General features: G+C 53.3%; 1 protein-coding gene across 14 annotated transcripts in view; it reads left to right on the top strand.

The window, feature by feature from the left end:
* Positions 1 to 18,224, top strand: part of TRIM9 (tripartite motif containing 9) — a 69,761-nt gene that overhangs the window by 40,204 nt on the left and 11,333 nt on the right. For 10 of the 14 annotated variants that reach the window (XM_052783635.1, XM_052783641.1, XM_052783642.1 and 7 more), the window contains exons 4-7: positions 8,695 to 8,805; positions 9,392 to 9,545; positions 12,349 to 12,506; positions 15,767 to 15,905. In XM_052783635.1, coding sequence (XP_052639595.1) covers positions 8,695 to 8,805; positions 9,392 to 9,545; positions 12,349 to 12,506; positions 15,767 to 15,905 — 562 coding nt within the window. Of the gene's footprint in view, positions 1 to 8,694; positions 8,806 to 9,391; positions 9,546 to 12,348; positions 12,507 to 15,766; positions 17,585 to 18,224 lie in introns of all 14 variants that reach the window. The other 4 variants (XM_052783636.1, XM_052783644.1, XM_052783634.1 and 1 more) reach the window with 2 other exon arrangements.

Raw genomic sequence — 18,224 nt, forward strand, 5'->3', positions numbered from 1 at the left:
TACTCCATTACTGGGCCAATTACTAGTCATTAGGTCAGCAGAGCCATGTGTGCAGCATCCACAGGCTGGAAAATGTCCTTGTTCATGTCCCATGTTGCTTCTGAGCTACTAGCATAATCCTAGCTGAGTGCCTGTAACTTCTGCTGGCTTCAGCTGAAGTTCTGGGGCACTTGGTGTCATGAGATGCCACTTTCGTCATCAGGCAGGAGCAGAAATTCTCTATTTTCTATACTTAGTGAGCACCTCATGGCCTCAGGGTGGTGGTTGCACTGAGAGGTGATTGTTGGTGTTGGGGGAGCTGAGATGCAGCTCTCACCATGAGCGTTGAGCTGTGAAAATGGGCTCCTGGCTTATGTCATTCCTGCAGTCACTACACTGCATCTTTCCAGCTGGTTTGGGGCTGAGAAAGGAAGCAAAGGGCCAAATCTCACCTGGGAGTGATGGAGTGGGTGTAGCAGTGCCTAGTGTCTGTTGGACAAGGTAGTTGCACCCTGGCCATCACTGATGGGGGCCAGCTGAGGCATTTTGCATCAATGTCACTTTGTACTTCCAGAGTCCCTCTTCCAAGGGCATTTCAGTGTTCTGGCTAGAAACATCTGTGTGTCTTCTCTGGCTCCACTTGCATACCCCCCAAGCCTTGCTTTGGGCCACCCAGGACGCTCCCGGAGGAATTCCTGGACCTGCCTAAAATGAGGGAGGAGGCCACCAGCCTCTGGTCTGCCTGCAGACGACGGGCACTGCAACGCGAGGGCTTGTGAGCGTTTCCATCAGGAGATGGACAATAGCAGCTTTGTGGGACCGAGCCCAGCATCAGTGCTCAGACAATAAAGCACAACCCCAAACAGGCATGCTCTGCTGCCAACCTGTCTTCTAGGTGCAGAGAGGACCCCCACTGCCTGGTGGGCTCTCTTTCCCTCTTCCCCTTCAGGGCACGGTTAATTAAACTCTCACAAAGCTGGGCAGCACAAAGCAGTTTCACGGCTCAGCGCAACCCACGGAGGCCTTTCACTTTTTGGCCAGAGGAAAGGATCTGCATCCCACTGCTTGCTCTTACTGTATCGCCTGTCCCCCCAACACATGTACATGTACATCCCACCTCCATCCACTCTTATTATCAGCCGGGCTCTGTCATTAGGCAGGCCTGGCCCTTAAAAGAAGGAACAGCCCCTGGGTTTCAGACTGGACTCTTAAAATCAGCCCTTGAGCCTCCTTCCCTGAAGGACTGAGCTCTTGCAGCTCCCCAGAAGCTGTGGGAAAGGAGCTGCACAGGCAGGAAGGGCTCCGTGGCGTTGCACGCTCCGGCAGACGTGGCACACGAGCCTGCATCCAGTTATCAGTAGCATCACAGCAGCTGGTGTTTAAAATCCAGAAGCTGCTCCCCTCTGCTCTGCAGCCTGTGGAGTGTTGGTCAGATTTTTAGCCTGAAATTATTTGATTTTCCCTTTTAATTCTTGTGGGGATGGAGGAGGTAAGTAATAAACGCAGTGGTGCTGCCTTGGTCTTAGGCTTGTATGGGGAGAGTTGTGCAGCTGTGACCTACCCAAGTGCCAGCTAAGGTCCTGTACGCTGAGATTTGCTTCCCGGGGTTTCAGCATCGTCAGGCTGGGACACACAGCCTTGGCACGCAGCCCAGGTGAACGTACATCCTTCCCCTCTGGCTTGGGGATGGGGACGGAGAGGCTCTTGCCTGCTTTCGCAAGCTGCAGACGGAACAGGGGGTGCAGGAGAGTTTCAGTCTTGTTGGGTACCTCCCTGCTGTCCTCACTGTGCACGCACAGGGTCCCCCGGCCACACCGGGCCACCGAGGCGAGCGTTCGCCACCGACCCTGCAGCCTGTCCCCCGCATCCCCTTCCCCAGCACTGCTGTTGTCCCCACCTGCTCTGTCACCCAGGGAAAAGGGGCTGCCCTGGTCATCGCTGCGTGGGGGTTTCCCCTTTGCCCCCTCCAAGGAAATCCCTGGACAAAGGCAGCACCTGCAGCTCCAGCTGGGCACGGACAGGGCTGGCCTCGCTCAAAGGGTCAGGGGAACGCGAGGAGACACGAAAGGGAAGCAGCATTGTGCCTGGAGCAGCTGCCTCCTGACGGGACATCCTTCTTGCTGCCTGAGGCTGGAGGGGATAACAAAGCCCCCAGGTCTCGCTCCGAGGCTCTGGACCACTGGAAGTGTTGCAGAGGGAGCAGGAATCCTTCCACGGTGTCGGGAAGGAGGGTGTGCAGGGTGCGAGACTGTGCAGGAGAGGGGCCACCTCCCCACCTCCACCCGCCCCGTCCGCAGCAGCATGCTGCTTGCTCAGCGCCATCTCCTCCTACCCATGCCCTGGCACGCACTTTGCACTGAATTTGGACCCATGGTGGGTCCTCCTGCAGGACCATGGGGCTTGTCCTGGTTGATGTTCACATTAGGACAGGACAACACTGGCTGCTGGCTTGTGGTGATAGCTTCACCCCTTCCCACAGGAGACCAGTTCAGAGCAGCCTAGCCTGGCCTGCATGTCCACTTGCCACTGCCCAGAGCATCTCGGCCGAGGAGGAGATGAGCAGGTAGATTGACCAGTGAGATAGATAGCTGTGCCACCCAGGAGCCCTTTCAGATCCGAATCCGTTGCTCCAGCAGCTGGCGTGGAGCCGCAGCGCCCTGGCTGCAGCCGATCTCTCCGTGGGCTGCCCCTCCTGCCTGCTGGGAGGTTGGCCGGCACGGCACGGCATGGCACCGCGTGAGCGAGGAGAGGAGGCGCGGAGGGACAGAGCCTGCCGGCTGGCGCGGTGCCGCGGGCGCCTTTCACTGGAGAGCCCAAGTTCCCATTTCCATGCGGCACCCAGAGTTGGGGTCAGCTCGACTTTGGGACTGACCTACTTTGGCTTGACACATATTTCATGCAGGCGGGCACAAATCCAGGTTTGCCTGTGGGCCAACACTAATTACTCTGGAGCGGGGGGAGGTTTGGGAGGAAATGAACTTGGAAGGGACATTTCCCTGCCTTTCCCCAACCTTCCCCTACACTTGGATTCAGATTAAGAACCTGGGCTTTAAAAAATAACATCTGGAGGAGCAGTGGGGCCAGGTGCCTGCTCCATCTCCGGGACAGATCCCCTTGGCTGTCCTGCTCCTCATTGCTGGCCCTGGTTTTCAAAGGACCAGTATGGTCTTCCCCAAGGGAAGATGCCCTACAGCACGGGCTGGTTCGTGCAGGGGACACAGAGGCTTCCCTGCAGTGTTGTCCCAGGAAGAAATCTCCTCAGTCCACAGCACACATAGACCGAGCTCTGCTTGCAACTCCTTTAAGCTCTCAGCAGTGTGGTGGACCATTCTGGCCTTCTTCTGGCCTTCAGGTCATAGGATGTCTTTGGGCTGTGATTTCACCACGGTGCTTTGGCTGCAGAGCCCTTGCAGGCAAACAGCAGTTGCCACATTTCCCGGGGCAGCTAATTATATAGGAAACACTCACCAAGGTCTCCTGTCCATAGCACTGGATCTCCAGAGATGAAATGCTGGTCCATGATCCTTCTTTAGAGGGTTACAGTCAGGATTTTCCAGGAAGCCCAAGGGAACTTGTCCCCCGCTGGATTAGGTCACTGGTGATCAGGACTGGTGTGAAAGGATGAGAAGCAGGACAGAAGCACAGGTTCGCTTTCTTGTACCATACCTTTCTGTATGGAAACACCAAACAGGACGCACGGGTCAGATAAGCTCATCGCGAGGTGCATTGTTTCCCAAAGATGCAGATACCACACTGCTGCTTTCTCTTGCAAATCCCTTCACACTGCACTATTTTCCCCTTGCCGTGGTGTCTGAGCACCTTGGGAAGGGCATCAGCAGCAGGAGCTGGGCAGAGGACAAGGAGCTCTGCAGAGCCGTGATCGGGCTGCAGGGGATGCCGCTGGTTTTCTGATGTCCCTCAAGCTTTCCTCTTATTCTGTTGAAGAGCTGGATCAAGTCTATCCTCCATAGCATCTGTCTATGTGCCATGTTCAGTGGCTCTGCACCGGAGACGAGGTCTCCGTATCGCACCTTCCCACACTTGTTGGTGCCATACAGAAGCCTTTGATCAGAACGGGCTTGCGCAAGCCTCCAGGACGTGCTGTCGGGGTTGTTAACGCAGCAGCTCTGCTTTTCCCGGCTCCAGCCTGAGCCTCCTCTCGCAATAGCAAGAGACAAGTCACCATGGAAACATCCACCTGGAAATGCTCTGCTCAGAGGACGAGTGGTTGTGGGATTCAGCACAATCAAACCATCGGGATCTGTCCTGGGGGTTTTTCCATCTGGGATTTTTCCATCTGGGTTTGCAGCACGGCGGCGAAGCACAGCAGCACTGCTCCCCGTAACACAACCGTGCAGGTGGCCGTACCCTGGCCACGGTGTGCCTGGGGTGAGGAGGCTCCGTGTCTTCCGTGTGACATCCCCAGCAAGACTCGTCCTGGATGCTGAGGAGACGAGGTTCAAGTAAGGTTGAGTGCCTTGAAAACAGGTTATCTAGCCAAGTACTAAAAAGAGGAGGAAGGTGAGGAAGACATTTAAGTAGAGATGAGTGGAGATGTTACTGCCTTCTAGGAGCTGTATTAAAATGTAAATTATAGTAAATGTCATCTTACGGGGAAGAAAAGCTCTTGAAATAAATTTCCTATTTTAAGGTAGTAGTGAGCTGCTGTGAGTGCACAGCAAAAGTCCTTTTTATAGGCTGTAATTAGCAGCCAGGTTCTGGCTGTTGCCTTTTTTGGTACCTAAAGGGAAGAAAAGGCATTTGATAAAAACAACCACAAACAAAATGTATGGAGCTGCCCAAATGCCCTCACCAGATGAGCCATTAGCCCTTTCCCGCAAGATGCCACCATTCAGTGAGGTGTGTTACCCGTGTAGTTTCAGGAGAGGTTTGTAAACTGTCTACCTCCATGCAGAATTCGTGGCAGCCTGGTTTTCCTGGCGATCTGGTGAATACTGCAATCAAAATACTCTTCATTACTGGGGTAACAGGGAGCTGAGGTACCCCAGGGAGTGGAAATCCCCGATGCATGAGGAGAACTACAGGATGCTTAAAAAACAGCATGGAAAACTTGTGGGCTTCACTGGCCCCACTGGGTTTAGGCTGTGCTTTCAAAGGTGTGGGAGATGTTTATGTCTTATTTTTAAAACCTTTCATTTCCTTAATCAAAGTGTTTCATGGAGTCTCGCTGTTCCTGTCTGTGTCCCATTTCTCTTGTGCGGAGCGCAGAAACTGTAAAGCCATGAAGCCCCACTAGGTCCCAACCAAAGATCCCTCATCTTGCCTTGAAAACAGTTTGTTGGTGGTGAAGGGAAACATAGATTTCTACTGTTGGCTTGCCTGCTGTGTAGATGCTGCAATTAGACTGCTGTTTCATGCTCTAGTTCTCCAGATGAATAGGTGCTTGGTCCCCAAAGGGGGTCACAGCGTTACAGAAGGGCAGGATCGCTGGGGCTAAAGGTGTGGGCTGGGACAGAGCTGCAGCCGCTGCTTTGGGTGCAGTTTCTGAGCACCTAGAGCAGGCTGCCTTGGGCTTTCTCCAGTTGGGTTTTGAATGTCTCCAAGGCTGGAGACTCCACAGCCTCTCTGTTCTGGTCTTTGACCACCTTTAAAAAAAAAAAGAAAAGCTTTTACTTATGTTTAAATGGAATTTCTTGTATCTCAGTTTGCACCCACATGCATAAAGGTTTATGTAGCCTCCGTGGCAGCCTGCAGCAAGCACTTCCACTCCGGACCAGACCTTCATTAGCAGGGATAATCTGCTAGGAAGCTCGGTAATTAATCAGCCTGGAGCTGCCTGGCGCTGGCCTGACCTCACCCTGCTGCCAGGGAACGAGCAGGGTAGAGGGGCAAAGCCAGGGCCGGCATTTCTGTGCCCCAGCTCCCTCCTCCCAGTGCCAGGAAGCCCAGCAGGTCTCACGCTGACACCAGAGCAGTGGTGGCAGGTCCCCTTGCCTCGCCGGTAACACCGTCTCTTGGCCAAGTGGGTACCGGGGGAGCCAGCCACACGTCCAGGACTGTCCTGGGGGGACACTGTGCCTGTCTTCACCAAGCAAATGCTGTTTCTTGGAGGCTCATGTCTGGCTGGCGGTAGCAGATGGCAATTCTGCTGGTAATACTCCAAAAGCATCTATTAGGGCAGGGAGAGGCTCACAAATTCATTATCCTGGGCAAACCAGACAGAGATTTAAGCTGCAAAGAAGATAAGAAGATTGTTTTACCAATCCCATCTTTGCTGTCTTCCTGGTGGCATGTGCATTTCCCCGGAGAGGGGTCTCAAATGAAAGAAGAAGGCTGCTTTTCTGGGTGTTCAGGGTGGGATGCCCACTTGCCCATCTGCAGCCCAGCAGGCAGGGAAGGCAAAACCTTTCTCTGGCTCGGTCAGTGCAGTCAGTTTATGCTCTAACAGCAAGGTTGGAGACTGCAGGCTGGGCTCATCTCACACTTGGTGGTAACAGCATGATCTGCAGCTGAGAGACCCAACAGCCACACAGTGGACAACCCTTGCAGGAGTAGAACAACTCCCCAGCACCCTCTCTCTGGGCAGAAGAGATCAATTTAACACAAGAGGCTGCTTTGCGTTGCATGGCAGGGTCTGCAGGTTGCTGCAAGGCTTTGCACCCCCACTGTACCTTCTGGATCCCATCCTGAAGGACTGGCCATCCCCATGGAGAAAAGAAGTCCAGGGGCTTGCCCATGCCTTTGGCAGAGGTCAGTGTAGGAGTCCAGATCTCCAGGACTAGCTGTTGCCTCTGCTCCATCCCAGTGCACTCAAATGTTAGAAACTGGCATTGAATGAACTCTTCCCTCTAATGACAGCGTTTGAGGCCAAAACCAGTGTGTGCCGATCATGCTGCTCGCTAGCCCCTTCTCAGAGTGATCCAGCATCTCTGCAAGACTCCATACCCATGTCTTGGTCTAGAGGAGCAATATGGGAGCTCCCCCTGCTGCCTTGTCCACCTTGCACATGGGGTGTGCTGGCTGCAGCCCCCTCCCCAGCGCCTGGGCTTGCTCCGGCTCCCCTCTGCCACAGGCTGGAAACATCAGGCTGGGATTGCTAAAAGCAGCAAGGAGTGGGCTGCTCCCTAAAAATCAGGAGCCGGCTAGGAGAGTGCTTCGTGGCATTTCACAGAAGCAGATATGTTGTCCCAAGTTGCAAGACTGGTAATTCTTTTCTTCCTGTTAGGTGATTAAGTAGAGGTGATTAAATTATAATTAAGCAAACACATGATGTGATTGATTGCCCTGCAGGAGTCATCGCCCCCCCTTGAAACGCAGGTTCATTCACCGCAGGAGGCTGACGTGCTTCGTTTCACCTCCCCGTCCCTCAGACCAGTAGGGATGCTCACAGGAGGAGGTGGTCCTCAGCCCAGGGTGGTCATTCGAGCGCTGCTGTGCCTATGGAGCGGTGGGCACACGGGCGCTGGGATTCACCGACCGCGGTGCCGAGGACACAACTGTGCTTTCAGAAATGTTAATCGCTGCTTATTGCAGTCTTTTCTATCGCACTGCAGCTGCAGATGCTGATGCAAAGCTCATCTTTACTGTCTGTAACATCCTGAATAGCTGTGGTCTCTAGAGCTGCATAGCTTTGTTCAGTCCTAGTGGAGAACTTTACACAGCTTTAAAGCTCCTCCAGAAAAAAGAAAAAAAAAAAAATAATTGCCTGCCATGAGCACATTCCTCTAAAGCATAAAATCTCTCTTCCTGAGCTGCTCTGCCAATCTCCCATGACAGAAATCCCACGGACACCAGGTGCAGACCTGCACTGTCTCCTTCTGCAGGGATTCAACGTGAGGAACCAGCCAACCTCCAAATACACCCTCACGGTGTCAGAGCCTGAACCCTGTCCTCCCCGCCGTGTTTCAGGGAAGGTCACAAGAGCCCGCGGGCACCGGCCAAACCACATGCTTGTTTGTACTCTGCCGCTGGGATGCTGAAACACTTTTCCCCGGGGGAACCATCCATGGGTGCAAGAAGATGTGCTTTAGCATGCAGGCTGGGCAGACCCAGGCAGAGCTTGGCATGCTGTAGGGAGCCCTGTCACAAGGCGTGCAGGATTTATCTCCTCTCACTGGCACACCTCTCCTTCTGAGCTCATCCCCAGACTCCTGCTGCAGCCAGTGGAGGAAATGAGGCAATTCTGCAGCGTGGTCCATCTCAGCTGATGGGAAGATGAGCATCTCAAACAGATCGGTAGTCAGAGCTGAAGCTGGGGGAGGTGGTGCGTTCATTCCTCTTGGAAATACCAAAATACCAGGCTCGCTCCTCACCCGGGGCGGTTGGGCGCAGCTGCCCCAGAGCCAACCCTGCAGCCCAGCTCTGTGCCAAGGATGGATAGGGCATTCCCATGGGGGCTGCAGCAGCACCTGTGTATCTATGGAGGTAGGCATTTGCTTTGCATGGAGTTCATAAGCTGTCATTTGGAAGCTGTCTTAATTAAAGACAGAGCAAGGAACTTCCCTACTGCTTTGAATAATTACGTGGGTTAATAATTTTGAGCTAAACGAGGCTTGTTGTTGTTCCCCAGGTTTTCAAGGATCTGGAATTTGGTGTACAAGTCTTGGCCAGTTCTGCCTTTTTCTCTTCCTTTGAGTCTTTGTCTCCCTTCGTGTTGCCCTGACCCTGTCCCCGTGCCCACACAGCACCAAAGCCCGTTTGCTTCCCGTCTCCCAAACCTCTCTGAGCCACGCTGCTCTCATTGTCCCGTTGCAGGTGGTGCGAGACCAGATTTCTCACTGCACGGTCAAGCTGCGCCAGACCACGGGCCTGATGGAGTACTGCCTGGAGGTCATCAAGGAGAATGACCCCAGCGGCTTCCTGCAGGTTGGTATGGAGCTGCTCACGTCTGGGCTACGAGGGCAGCAGGAAAGGTATTGCACAGATGAGGGCCTGGGGTAATGCAGCAGAGTCAAAGGAGTTACACCCAGGATGATGTCCCCAGCTTTTCCAGCCATAAAATCAAGGGCCAACCTCTCATCACCTCCAGGTTCACAGAGAAAAGCAGAACCAGGCCGGGGACGTTTCTTACTCTGACCAGAGAAGTAGAGGGTTGCAGCAGATGGTGATGTATCTCTGGAGCAGTGATCGTAATGTGCTGTCTCGTGGCTCTCCAGCAAGAGAAGGACATACAGCACTTGAGAACTGCATCCCACCGTTCATTCCTGGGCTGGTCCCGTTGGTACTAGACCCTGCCTTTAAAATAGTCCCCAAAACTCCTGGGGTCCCTCCGGCAATCTGAGGCTGCAGCGAAGGGCGATGCTAGAAACCACGTGTGATGTCCCAACCTTTGGCAGTCAGGGGCAGAAATGGCAGCCTGGGAGGCACAGGGAAGGAGGAGAGCAGGGTAGGGACGAGGCACAGCGTGCAGCCCAGGTGGCCCTCGATAGCTGAGGCTGCTCCTTGCCACCAGATCTCCGACGCTCTCATCAGGAGAGTGCACTTAACTGAGGACCAGTGGGGAAAGGGGACGCTCACACCCCGGATGACCACGGACTTTGACCTGAACCTTGACAACGCCCCTCTGCTACAGTCCATCCATCAGCTCGACTTCGTGCAGATGAAAGGTAAGAATATTTCCAGTGCCTTTCAAAAGCCCGTCTCTGCTCATGCTGAGTGCTTCCATGCAACTCATCACAGGGAAGGGGCAGGAGAGGAGAGTTTCTCATCTTGTCCCAGCAAGACTGGGCACCGCAGACCCAGAGTTATGCCCATTCCTGCGTATTTTGCACCCCTGGGCCAGCCATCTGCCTCCCTGTCTCAGATCCCTGGGCAACTGTGTGCCAGATGAAGGTGCCGGGAGCTTGGTTTTGCCTGGCAGTGCATTAGAAAGCACTCTGCAGGTTGGGACCGGGGTCTCAAGAGCAGCACAAGGCACTTCCCAAACCTCTGCTCGCACACGCTTGCTTGCTCAGTGCTGAGCAGCGTCTGGCACGGGCCAGCTAGCGAGCTGCCTGCTGTGGGCAGCCACATTGTCCGTCCAAACACAAAGGCACAAAGAGCCACTCCACTTATCTCGGCATCTTCGCTCCCTCCCCTCTCCTCCCTGTTGTCTTAGACCTTCATTTCAGTTTTAATTTCCTCCTCGTTCTCCGTTCTCTCTGTGCGCACTCTCCCGAACCACAGAGAGCCACTGCAGTTGCATCGCTTTGCAGGAAGCAGAGAACCGCTGCGACGTGTGAGCAATTTGTGACTTGGCAAGCCCTGGGAAGCTGACAGAAGATGCACATGGGCTGTGATGCAGGGAAGCTCAGGAGGACATTGAACGTAGGCCTGTACCTTCAGGTGGTACAAATGAGCTGCCTGGAGGAAAGGCAACCAGCTGCGGGTCTGACATGGCTCTTCGTTGCCGTCACGGCTGGATTTCCTGACTCGGGAGCCATTTGCACACACCAGCATTTCTCAGCGGTCAGACACAGGAAGGCTGTTGACCACACGCTTCCTCTGTAGAGATAACGAGCATCTTCAAATAATGGCCCCGCTGGTATTTGCTGCAGTGAGAAGGGTGCATTGGGCATGGCTGCTGGGAGCGCTTGTAGTTGCTCATCATTAGCCAGGCCATTAATTTGAAGTGTCAGTAACATTTTTTGATAGCGAGGGGAGCCAAACCCAGGGAGGGCTGGATTACTGTTTTGCTTACACACCCGTCATGGAGATGTTAGCATGTTCCTACCCTCCCTTCTTTCAATTTAGCCCAGAGGGTTATTTTTAATTAATAAGAGCAAATCTGCTGCTAATTTAGCTGCCCGCCCTCCTCTGCGGAGGCAGGGCAGAGCTGACAGAGGCTGTGCTCTCGTCTCACCCTCGCTGTGGAAATAAGTTGTTGCATTTTGTAGACTTTGCAGAAGGTTGGGTTTGGATCCCAAACACGTGTCACAGCACTGGGGGAGGCAGGGCAACACCAGAGGTCTCGATAAAGAGCAGAGGTGAGCAATAGGTACAGGGCATTCCACATCAATTGCCAGCACATGCTGGGCACGAGCAGCATCTCGTCTGCTGTATTAGCTGTAACACGAGGGCTTTCTCCACACTGTTTCTCCAGGCCCTCAGCCTGGTGGTTCCCGCTGAGCGTCCAACCCAGGAGGTGGATGAGTTGCAGAGGGAGGTGATGAATGGTGAACCTTTGCTAGCAAGTCTGTCTTTTCTCTCCCAGGCATCCATGGCTCCTCCACATCTTGTCTGGATTCTCTCTGTCTTTTTTTTGCTGGCTTTTGTCAAACTTCAGGCAGTGAGGATGAGGATGGAAGATGAGCAGCTCTGTTGAGAGGAGGTTTGGGAGGGCTGTCCCTCGCCAGGGGATGGGATGTATCAGTGGACATCCCCTTTCCCTGTCGTGCTGTCACCCCTCCGTGCTTTTCAGAGCAGGAGCAGGCTGCCTTACACATGTGCGGATGCCCAAATACAGCAGTGTGAGCAGAAAAAGCCCTGACAGTCCTTTATGTCCCCTGTGTAGCTGATGGGAGGCTATAGGGTCCACAGCCTTCCAGCTTCAGTTCCAGAGGCGTGCGGAGGCTGAGGACAGGGACCGTCTGGTGCCTGTTTGGAGACCTCTCTGAAATGTGCTTGTGGTGCTTGGAGGTGTTCAGCAGCAAGGGCTGTTTTCTGGCTGAGCTGGCAGAGGGGGCAGCCCTGGTGGGGGCCCCACAGGAACCCCCGGAGTGGGTGCTCTGCTTGGGACAGCGTGGAAGGACCCTGAGCCTTTTTTGGCAGGTCGATGGCTATCATTCCCTGGCACTAAAACAGCATAGTTGAGAGACAAACTTATCTCTTCACCAAGTCTCGCAGTCTGTGCAGTTGCCTCCCCTTTTCGGACAGACTTCACCATGGCAAAAAGATCAGGTGCTCCCTGTTCTTGCAAGTCCCGAGGCTCATCTCTGCTGCTCTGGCACTGCTTATTTTGTTGCAGTGAATTTGTTTGATGGAAAAGCAGAGCAGTGCTTGCTGCTGGGTCGTAGATAAGGCCAGGCCCGCAGCTGCAGCCAGCTCTGCAGAGCGTGTGGGAGAGTGTCCCAGGTTTGGGACCAGCTACTGTGAAGAGTCCAGGCAGTTCTATACCAGGTATATTGTTGCACTGCCATACTTCACCAAAATTCATTAGAAAACAGGAAGAGAGCAGAAGAGCTCTGGGGAAATCTCAGCTTCACCAGGCTGCAGGGTGGAGGAATTTGGTGGAGCTTGTTTGGAGAAGAGTCCTTTCTGCTTGCTCCCCATCCCACACCCACGAGATCACAGTTACATCCCTTGTGCCTTGCTGGCTTCCAAGGCAATAAAGGCATCCTTCATGCTCCAGCTGAAATGTGCGTGCCACGGCTATCTCCCTGCTCCTCTTCTGCGGTGCTAGCAGCCAGGGTTACACTAATTTGTGTTTAGTTTCCTCCCCAGTGCCGGCCCCCCCGATCCTGCAGCTAGAGGAGTGTTGCACCCACAACAACAGTGCTACCTTGTCCTGGAAGCAGCCCCCCTTGTCGACGGTACAGGTGGAAGGCTACATCCTGGAGCTCGATGACGGCAACGGCGGCCAGTTCAGGGTAGGTGCTTGGAGCACGAAGCCAGTCCCAGCAGCACGGTGTTGCTGCTGGCTCCAGTATTGCCCTGCCATGAAGTGACCAAAGAGTTCCCCAGACTTTTTGCGAGTCCCCTCCTTCCCTGGAAACATGAGGTTCGCTGCTGAGGTGCCCAGGGAAGCCAACGGTGCAGACAAGCTCTGGGTTTTTTTTGGGGGGCAAGGTTATTTGAGGGGATGGAAATACATTTCCAGTGACCAATATGACTTGCGAATGCAAAGAACACATTTGAAGCTCCGTCTTCTTAGGTTGCTAAATATTTCATGCAAGGTATGCTAATTGCCGTGAAAGACTCATGGTTTGCCAGCTGCTAGCAAGCAGAGGTGTTTAAGGCCTAAGGGCTTTTAAATTGCTGTACTTACACAATTAAAATAGATTTTTCTCTGATCCAACATGCAGATAATTATCCTGGTGTGTTCACATCCACTGGGAGCAGGCTCAGGGACCAGCCCATTGCGTTTTCTGAATTCATCCACAAGAAACTCAGGCAGGCAGGAACCAGAGCAGAGTCGAGGCAGAAGATAGGTGATATGGGTGGGATCTGGAGAGAGAAGGGAGCAGGCGGCTGGGTTTTAGGGAGACCGAGGCTCACCACAGCCACACTGGCAAGGTGAGGGCAATTCCCCAGTGCACCAGTCTTCTCTCGTCCCGCCAGCAGTGGGAAGGGGCTTGGATGTACATGGTATTCCTGCCGCTAGGGTTATAGGGGGCTGCTCCAGCTGATGGGACACGGCTGGTGCCACGAAGGGGAACATCTCTGGCTTCTCAAATCATTGAGCCATTCTCCTGCCCGAAAACAGTGAGTTGACCATGTGAGGCAGCGATTTGCCCAGCGAGCTGGGAGTGTAGACTGTCATACAGGTGACAGTCCCTGCCAAGAGCAGGTCAGTGTGTAGCCCAGCCTGTTAGCTACCTTCCACACGAACAGGCAGGAGAGACTGGGACAGTGTCCTGAGGCAAGAGGACTCTGCCTTTGGGCATCAAGCCGAAAAGGGGCTCCTTGCAGGGAGCCTGGGGCGGTGAAGTGGGAGCTGTGCTCTCTCTCATGGGGTGCTGGCTGCAGGAGAGCTTTATGGGTGCTGGAGCCCAGGTAGATCAGGGCCACCTTAGCATCCCATCACGAATCTCACCCGGTTCGTTAGGACACCTTGACCCCGCGCACTGACTTATCGCTGTTCCCAGGTCTGCTGTGGCTTGGGCTGCTCCCAGCCCTGCTCGGGGTGTCCGGAGGGCTGGAAGCCATCATCTCTGCTCTGCAGTGCAGGGGAGCGTGCAGGCACCCCTATAACTTCTGGGGACATGCACCCACCTGCAAGGAAAGGGGCCAGATTCAAGCATTGGCTCTGGAAGCAGCAGCACCCCATGGCCCCAGCAGCTCGGGCAGCGAAGCTTTCCCACGCAGGCAAGCTGCCTGCGCAGAGCGTCCATCTGCGCCACAAAGGGCAGCAAACAGGGCTTTGTCACGGGATCTGCTAATTACAAGTCAACACAGGGTTTTAGGAGCCGTGTGTTTCGGTAGCCCATAGGCCTGTTCACCGCTGTCTGTGCTCGCACAGCTCCGTTCCTCTAAATGGAGCTACAGCAGCAGAAGCGTGGCACACCAGTGAGTCAGCACCTGTTTGGTGTGATCACCTTATTTTCTTCCAAGGAACGCTTTGATCCTGCCACCCAAGAGCATGCAAAATTGTTTTCTGCAAGGATGTTTCTGTGTCCTGGGCTCAGTCTGTATACATTCTCTGGCAGAGCTCATCTGGGATTCAGTGGGAGTTTGGCTGGGATTGATGCCTTGTGACTTGGTCCAATATGAATAGCATCCCCTTCCCCTACAGAAACTGGTTTTATGGCGCTGTATTCATAGAATCATACAATGATTTGGGTGGGAAGGGACCTTTAAAGGTCATTGTCGTGGTTTAACCCCAGCCAGCAACTAAGCACCATGCAGCCGCTCACTCACTCGCCCCCACCCAGTGGGATGGGGAGGGAATTGGAAAAAAAAGGTAAAACTCTTGGGCTGAGATAAGAACACTTTAATAGAACAGAAAAGAAGAAACTAATAATGATAATGGTAACACTAATAAAATGACAATAGTAATAATAAAAGGATTGGAATATGCAAGTGATGCACAATGCAATTGCTCACCACCCGCTGATCGATGCCCAGTTAGTCCCCAAGCGGCGATTTCCCCCACCCCCACTCTGCCCAGTTTACATACTGGACATGACATCACACGGTATGGAATACCCCTTTGGCCAGTTTGGGTCAGCTGTCCTGGCTGTGTCCCCTCCAAACTTCTTGTGCCCCTCCAGCCTTCTTGCTGGCTGGGCAGGAGAAGCTGAAAAATCCTTGACTTTAGACTAAACATTACTTAACAACAACTGAAAACGTCAGTGTGTTATCAACATTTTTCTCATACCAAACTCAAAAACATAGCACTGTACCAGCTACTAGGAAGAAAATTAACTCTGTCCCAGCCGAAACCAGGACAGTCATCTCGCCCAACCTCCCCTGCCATGAGCAGGGACACTTTCAACTAGACCAGGTTGCTCAGAGCCCCGTCCAACCTGACCTTGAATGTTTCCAGGGATGGGGCATCGACCACCTCTCTGGGCAACCTGTGCCAGTGTTTCTCCACCCTCAGTGTAAAAAAATTTCTTCCTTATATCTAGTCTGAATCTACCCTCTTTTAGTTTAAAACCATTACCCCTTGTCCTATTGCTACAAACCCTACTAAAAAGTCTGTCCCCATCTTTCTTAGAAGTCCCCTTTAAGTACTGGAAGGCTGCAAATAAGGTCTCCCGGGAGCCTTCTCTTCTCCAGACTGAACAACCCCAACTCTCTCAGCCTGTCTTCCTAGCAGAGGTGTTCCATCTCTCTGATCATTTTCGTGTCCCTCCTCTGGACCCATTCCAACAGGTCCATGTCTTTCCTGTGCTGAGGACTCCAGAGTCTGGATGCAGTACTGCAGGTGGGGTCACACCAGAGCAGAGTAGAGGGGCAGAATCCCCTCCCTCGACCTGCTGGTCACGCTTGTTTTTCTGCAGCCCAAAGTATTGTCAAGGAACAAATCATAGACCTTTTTTTTCCTGCTTTAGCCATATCCAGTGCTCATAAGTCTGCGCCAGGTAGCAGAGCAGGGCTGAACCCTGTGCATCACAACCACAGGGAGCTGTTCTCCCACGCCTGGGACTCGGTGGTCTGGGCACTAATTGTGCTTGCTTTGCAGGAGGTGTACGTGGGCAAGGAGACCATGTGCACGGTGGACGGGCTTCACTTCAACAGCACGTACAGCGCACGTGTCAAAGCCTTCAACAAAACAGGAGTCAGCCCCTACAGCAAGACCTTGGTCCTCCAGACCTCTGAGGGTAAGGCGTTGCAACGGCTCCAGCCCGACACGCTCAAACACTGCTCACACGCACGCGTGGGGCCCGTCCAGCACACCCAAGCTTAGCATTGCAATACAGGGAACCGCTCCGCTGGTCCTCCAGTACCTCAGCAATCACTGCAGGAAAGCCAGCGCTGACGGGAGGGGAAAGGTTATGTCAGGAGCCTTGAACAGTGCCAGAATTTCCCTCTCACCCCTTTCCTTTGCCGAAGATGTTCTTTGGGGAGGTACAATGAGAGGCATCCTGCAGAAAGGTATTTAAAATTTGGTTGCAGCAGGGTTTGTATTGCACAAAGGGAAGCTCAGATGTTTTCATTCATTCTATTTAAAACAAAACAACACTGTCAACGTTGCTCCTGAGACACTAAGGGCTGTGCATCGCTGCACAATGCCATAACCACACGACATCTCCTTCAGCCCCTGGCAGTCTATGACAGAGAGCAGAGGGACCGTGGAGCTGCACAAGTGTCCTTACAGACCCGCGGGGTGTACAGCCAATCACACCGGCATCACCCCCACATCTGGCAGGCGCTCAGTTAGACTATTAAATACTCCCTTGCAGGTTGCAGAAGAGTCTCCCCGCCCAACTTTAAGTACATTTATCACACCAGGCACTTAATCCGTCGTGGAAAATTGGTTTGCTTCTGACATGCAGGTGGAGAGTCGTAAGGCTAGCTCCAAGAAACAAGGTGGGAGTCAGAAGCAGCGGGCGATGGAGCCGTGAAGGAAGGAATCAGCCCCCACCAGCACGTCTGCCACCCCATAGCCTTGCTGCGAGGCGAGAAACCCCTCCTTGGGAGTTTTCCACGCTCAGTGGAATCCCTTTTCCTTAATCCCAGACTAAAATCTCTCTTTCCCAAGCCACTTGAAGATTTTGTTTCACGGCAGCATTACCAGACCTGGCTGGCAGCTGGCTCAAGAGCAGCAGTGTGTTCCTGCAGCCCCAGCTGCTGCCGGCAGACACAGTCTGGGGTCAGGAGGGAACAAACACAGCTCGTGGGGCTGCTGGCGTGGCGGAAGGAAGGTGGGAGCCTTCTTGCCACAGAGCATCTCTGGTGGCTTTGAGCAAGGAGAAAAAAGGGTTTTCTGCTGAAAACTGATTTACGGATAGAAGCAGAGCAAGGTTATGCAGAGCGTTTTCACTTGCTTGCCTGCACTCATCTGCAGGAGATAACTGTTCCAGTTCGGAAAGGACACGTGCCGGGTTTGAACGTGTGGGCAGGACAGGCTGGAAAGGAATAGGACTCACGTATGACAGGTGGAGTGGGGAGCAAACCTATGATAAACCTTTCTCATACAAGAGGCAAAAAAACTCAAATCATAGGCCACAAAGGCCTTGGCACGTCTGTCTGAGAGCTACGTGCATGTTTGCGAAGCTGGACGTCATCATCAAGGAAGCTGCAGCGTTCCTCTGGAGATGCAGGGATGCGACAACCCAGATCCAGCCCCGCACAGGGGTGGCCAGGACCATTCCCAAAGCCTGAAGGTCAACAGTTCTCACTCACTTCACTACCTGCCTTCACCAGCCTTTGTAGGAGAGAGCAGAGCTTTGGCTTCTCATCACATTTGTGTCTTGTAAGAACCATTTGAGACAGTTTCCTAACCAAAACCAGCTGGGCCTTAAGTTGTCCAAGCCAGGAGTTTGCAGGGGGGGACCCTGTGATCTTTCCAGCTCTGCTTTCTTCTCACAGGTGTTTTCACTGTTGAGCCGAGCTCACCTATTGCGCAGCTCCAAAATATGAAGGAGCCTGGGAGAAGATAGCTGCTCATGGTCCCAGCAGGCCAGGCTGTGCTTGGGGCTGGTGCCTTGGTCTGCGCCAGGAAACAGACATTTCAGTCTTCTGAGCATCGGCTGAAAGTTTCCTGCATTTAGCCTTTTCACTGAATGGGCTTTTGCATTTGTTATTCCAGCACTAAAGAAAGAAGGAGAAAACGTCAAATGGGCCTGGAGCATTTTCTGCTCTTAGAGGCTGTCTGAGCTTTTTGGACTCAAAGTGAAATAAATTGCATCTCTGTGCACCTTCCGGATATCCGAGTGATTTGTTGAATAGAGCCGCCTTGCACATCACGGCTCTCCAGTTAGGCTTTTATTTCTGGCCTTTACAGCAGCATCAGGCCTTGCAAGTACTATTTGGTCTGAAGTAGGCTTAGCTTTTCCTTTCAGCCATGCTCTGCAGCTTGCTCCAAAGTGTTTGTGCGGGAAGAAGGGACAAAAGAAGAGATGGGCTTGATATGAAAAGAACATCTCTGAACAAGGCTGTTCTGCTGTAAGTGGTTCTGAGAAGTTCTGCTTAGAGGC

The sequence above is a fragment of the Harpia harpyja genome, chromosome 3 (genome assembly GCF_026419915.1).
Source record: "Harpia harpyja isolate bHarHar1 chromosome 3, bHarHar1 primary haplotype, whole genome shotgun sequence".
Classification (NCBI taxonomy): Eukaryota; Metazoa; Chordata; class Aves; order Accipitriformes; family Accipitridae; genus Harpia; species Harpia harpyja.